Genomic DNA, 5,034 nt, shown 5'->3' with positions numbered 1-5,034 from the left:
TATGATTTTGACCGGGGATACTCAGTGCAATCGTTCATCTGAGCTATGCAACGGATGTTAATTACAGAAAAGGAAAATTTGTGTCACAATTTGCATGTTTAGCCTTCAAAATATAAATGTATCGACACATTTCTTTTTTATGATAAATAGCAGCAAGTGATGCACAATTTTACCATTCCACTTGATAGAAGAAATATATAATATGTCTCATGATGCTTTTCAGGTCTTGATAATTTAAATAGAGGGAATTTGTCAAATTACTCGAAACGGTGGAAAACTAAGACGAGAGAACAACCTCCATGTTTGAGTCACACAAATAAAATCATAAAACAAGCTAAAATGTTGTCTTTACAAATTCTTTACATTTTCAACCAATTAAATTTCCTCTGTGATATCTATGGGCAATTTCATTAAATAATCTACCCTTTTGTACGTCTGACCCTCGTTTTTCTAAATTCTTACTTCACTTTATAAACTGACCAAGTCATGGTCCTTTGGCAGCATTACAGACTGTCAAACGGACAAGAAATCAGAGACAGAAAATTTCAAGAAGGTCCCAAATACAGGGGGTCGGACGTACATATTTTACGGGATTGCCCCTATATTTGAAGAACAGTATGCTCTAAAATTATCAAGCATTAATAACCCCCCACCCCCGAAATTTCTATCTATTTTCTTTTTCCGTAAATTGTAATATTAATAAAGAAAATAATGCATTACCTCCTGATTTAAAAAAAAAAGTCATTTAGCACCTTTTGAGGGGAAATGTCTCTTCGTGGATTAATGATGGGTCAGGTGTTAGATATGACCATGGTCAAAACTAAGGTCTGTCGTCACACTTTCAAATTCATCAGAAAAAAAATGACAAGTGTACTACGAAAATGAATTGCATCCACGTTCATACACCTGTGTCATTAGGGTCAACAGTTGTAGGTCATTAGTCATATATTATTGTGTGCCTCATAGCGTGAACAATTAAGTAACACATGACGAAAATTAAATTTTAAATGTAAAAGTTATTTTCCTGGTTGTCTGCGCTTTTGGGAAAACGTAGTATTTGGGAAAACGTAGTATAATTAATGATATTAATGTTTATTATGGTAAAAGTTAAAATGTAAAACATTGAGCAAAATAATGGAAGGAATCGTTGACACTGGTGATAGTTTTATACTATTATTTAGTTCAACAATAGATTGAGGATAAGCATTAATTGAGATCAAATATCTTCAAATGCTGCATGGCCTTAAAAGGGTTGAAGAAACATTCTCAAGTAAATTTCCTTCGTAACTAAATTTTTGAATCATAGGTTGTTTGCATGTCCAAACATCTATCGGCAGTTACTTTGAAGAATATTCGATATGTTATCTAATCTCATAAAACTATCAAAACCACAGTGGTGATTTTCCTCCTTGAATCTATCATAAATTCAAGCTAATTCATAACCCTTTTTTATATTATCCTGCAATATTTTCTGGAAAACTATCATAATTTATGTCGGGCTTTGACGAATAGTGAAAATGAAAATACAAGAGATTATTTTTAGATTCATGAAGAGCACCCACTCACGAACTTCAGTGTAGAAAAAAAACTTATAATAACCTCACTATTGAACCTGTACAATATTATTTACACCGATATATACAAAGTTTACACGTTTGACACACCAGAAATAGAAGTAACAATTCAAAAATGTCTTGTCACTATGACAAAATCTATATCGCGCTTAATACGTTTTGAACAGATGATTGAACGCTCTGCCCGCAAATTGTACTTTCTGGGAGCATTCCAGCGCTTCTAAGATCAGTTGGTACTCGCACTTTATTGGATTTGATTCATTTACCCGTTCAAAACATGACAAAGTGTAGATTGACTTCTTGTCAAATGACGCTAGTGCCGCGATGGGTTTCGAACACACGACCATCTAATTGCAAGGCAAGAGTAAGAACCTCTATACTCCACGACACGTCCACTATTACCCTTTTTTATGGATGAAACCTAATGAATTAAGCACCTTGTTCCAGATTTTTAAAACTAATGTCAGGCATCTCGATGATATTGCAAACTGGTTGAACAGGTAAAGAACTTCTTTTTTTTCTGCAGCAGCCGACTAGAATTCAATACTGCAGCACAGTGTGTAAAATCCAACTCCAATAATCTGCAAAAACATCACGTATTTGTTTCACGTTTCAGGCTACCAAGAGGCCCTGACAGAGAGGAATTGTTTTCGATGTTCAACTGAATACCTCTTTACGATCACGTGGATGGCGTCGAGGTCGCTTCTTTGCCGTGCTTTTTATATAGAAATACCGCTAAGGCACTGAGCGCGACAACGACGAGGAGGAAGACGACGAACAATCCCGCGATCAACCCCCAGTTCGGAGTCCCGCGTAATCGGTCGGTTTTGTTCGGCGGTGGCAGTTCTTGATCTGTAAAAATGTTTGTCTCATCAATCGGAATGCCAATACTATCACCACTACCCACCTCCATGACATCAGTTGCACTTGTAGATGAGGTTACAGAGACATTTACAAGGTTATTCGTTGAGTTTTCAACGGGACTGGTTGCATTTAGGATAATATTTGCATTTGTTTCTTCCTGAGTTTCAGTAGGAGTCAGGTCGTTACCGGACATTTCTGGAGGCTGTGTCTTGGTTACCTCTGTCGTAGATGCTTCTGCTTCGGCAGGAGCGCTGGTTTCAGTTGGAACTGAAATGTCTACCAAGCCCGTGGTCTCGCTTTCAGGAGCCAGTACCTCGTTGTCAGACGATAGCGATGATACCGAACTTAAACTGGAAAAGATATCTGATGAAACCGACGACGACGACGAAGACTCGTAAATCACAATATTTCCATCATTGACCACAAGAGGCACTTGGGGAATTGTAGGTCGTTCCGTTATTGCTTTTGTTGTCGGTTTCATTGTCGTTGCTTTTGTTGTAGGTATTGTGGTGGTTGGAGGTGATGCTGTGGTTGAAAGCGTTGTCGTTGCGAGAGTAGTAGGCGCTGTTGTTGCCTTTGCTGATGTGGTAGTTGCCGCGTGGTCACCGCGTGGTGAAGGTGCTTCGGTTGCAGTTTCCTGGACATCGGACGTGCTGATCCTGTTGGACTGCACCCAAAGGAGACCCACTGCCGATCCGGAATAACTGTAATCCTTCTGGGTGACCTCACATTTAACCAGAGCATAGTCGTCTTCCATGGTGACGGCCTCGATCAGAAGTCTCTGACCTCCACGGAGGTAGGTGAATCGCGGTTCTCGCCCGTCGATGAGTTCGTTGTTGATGTACCACTGGTACGCAAGATTAGGCATTCTCTCTGTGATACAGGCAAATGTGAAAGCTTGGCCAACCTCCACGCTGGCGACTACAGGTCGAAGTAAGACACCCAGGCTGCTACGAAGTGGGGTCAGGGAACATGTGATCGGTTGCTCCAAGGCAGAGTTGGTAGCCACGCACGTGAAACGGACGTCCGAATCTTCTTCTGTCAACGTCGTGGAATAATGGACAACCGGGTCACCTTTGTGTTGGCGCCCTCTCTTCGTGATCAACCGCGTCGTTCCTCGAACCCAGGACAAAGTCGCCGGTGGATCGCCCCCACGGGACTCACAAGACAATGTGATGTTATCACCGACATTGGCTCTCTGGATGGGATCAATGGCGCACTTTGGGTAGCCACGATCCGGTGGTCGAACTACCCTAACCTTGGCAACTTGACTGTAGTAATTAAAGTTCAGAAAGAACACACAAGCATACCTGCCTTCGTCGGCCTTCGATACGTTGGTGATCTGTAGATGGTACTCGCCTCTTTCAACATTGCCTGTCACTTCAAATCTGCTCAATTGCTCTTCCCCAATCTGGCCGTAGGGGTTCATCCTTCGGTTTAAGCTAATGTAGGAAGCGGTATCAAGGTTCTGCCAGTAGAGAGGAATATCGGCTTGGTTGTTGACAGCGCAGTGAAGTACGATGGTCTCCCCACCGATGGCTGTTATACTTTCTGGTTGTTCCCGAAACGATATTGCTCCTACACTGGTAACGGCAACCACGAGCCACATCCAGGATAAAATCATGTTTGAATGGATCGTTATTCCTTTTAATATTGCCATTTTTGCACTTCTATATCCGCAGATGCTCTTATCCAGGTTATCACCACTTCACATAAAACTTGTAGCAGAAGGTTCTGGGGAAAAGGAAACTTATTTTCCCACGATGCCACTTTCGGTTTAAATAGTTCCAAGATTCTTTAAGAAGTTATCAGCACCTCTCACAAAATATAAAAATCATTCGTAGATCATTGTGCGTACAGTCCTTCTTTTGCCTCCGAGAGGCCCACGGAAGTTTGAGAAAACGCTTGATTTATATCGAAAATATGTTGATGCTTTCCGTTGAGAAATAACAACTGCTGATCGAATATTCTTTGTAGAACTCAATGAAAGTGTGGAAAGATTTGATTAAACCAATATCTTGCAGTCGAACTGTGATAATCAAAAAATATTTGTACTATCCAAGTTCTCAAGAAAATAAGTCTTATCCTGAAAATGTTTCAATTAGCCGCGCAAAGTTCTTCTAGAGAATCCAATGAGATATCAACTCTGATTAACTCCAACAGTGATCTCCTATAGTCAAACTGTAATGAACCAATAAATTTCAGCGCTCTCAAAATCCTGACGAAATAAAAACTTCGAGGCAATTGTCATCAAGGCAAAGACATGTTCATTCGATAGTGGATGTCTTGTGGACTGTTTGATGGCTGTCACTTGCTATGACTAAACTTCCCGAGAATGATGTATTTAGATGATGGCTCAAACTGATTTCCATTGCGGCCACGACGAGCAACGCAGACGATCAAAACTGAATTAAGATGAAAATGCGCGCGCTCGCCTTTAGTCCGCTAGAAATTATCACTTTGGACGAGACGCGGGTAACTATTTGAAACGGTGTCTTATCTTCAGCACTCGGTGATTAAGTGTTGACGACAGCAGTGAGCTGGCCTAATCATGCAATCATTAAAATATTCAACCGTCAAGTCTGACTGCCTGTCA

At 40.8% G+C, this 5,034-nt stretch overlaps 1 protein-coding gene across 1 annotated transcript; it reads right to left on the bottom strand.

Moving 5' to 3' along the window:
- Positions 1 to 715: 715 nt before the first annotated feature.
- On the bottom strand, positions 716 to 5,034 carry LOC121414409 (synaptogenesis protein syg-1-like). Its single transcript, XM_041607574.1, has one exon. It carries the CDS (start codon positions 4,096 to 4,098, stop codon positions 2,254 to 2,256), a length of 1,845 nt encoding a protein of 614 aa, XP_041463508.1. The 5' UTR covers positions 4,099 to 5,034; the 3' UTR covers positions 716 to 2,253.

Source organism: Lytechinus variegatus, chromosome 4 (genome assembly GCF_018143015.1).
Source record: "Lytechinus variegatus isolate NC3 chromosome 4, Lvar_3.0, whole genome shotgun sequence".
Taxonomy (NCBI): domain Eukaryota; kingdom Metazoa; phylum Echinodermata; class Echinoidea; order Temnopleuroida; family Toxopneustidae; genus Lytechinus; species Lytechinus variegatus.
This window is presented reverse-complemented; position numbering and strand designations above follow the sequence as displayed.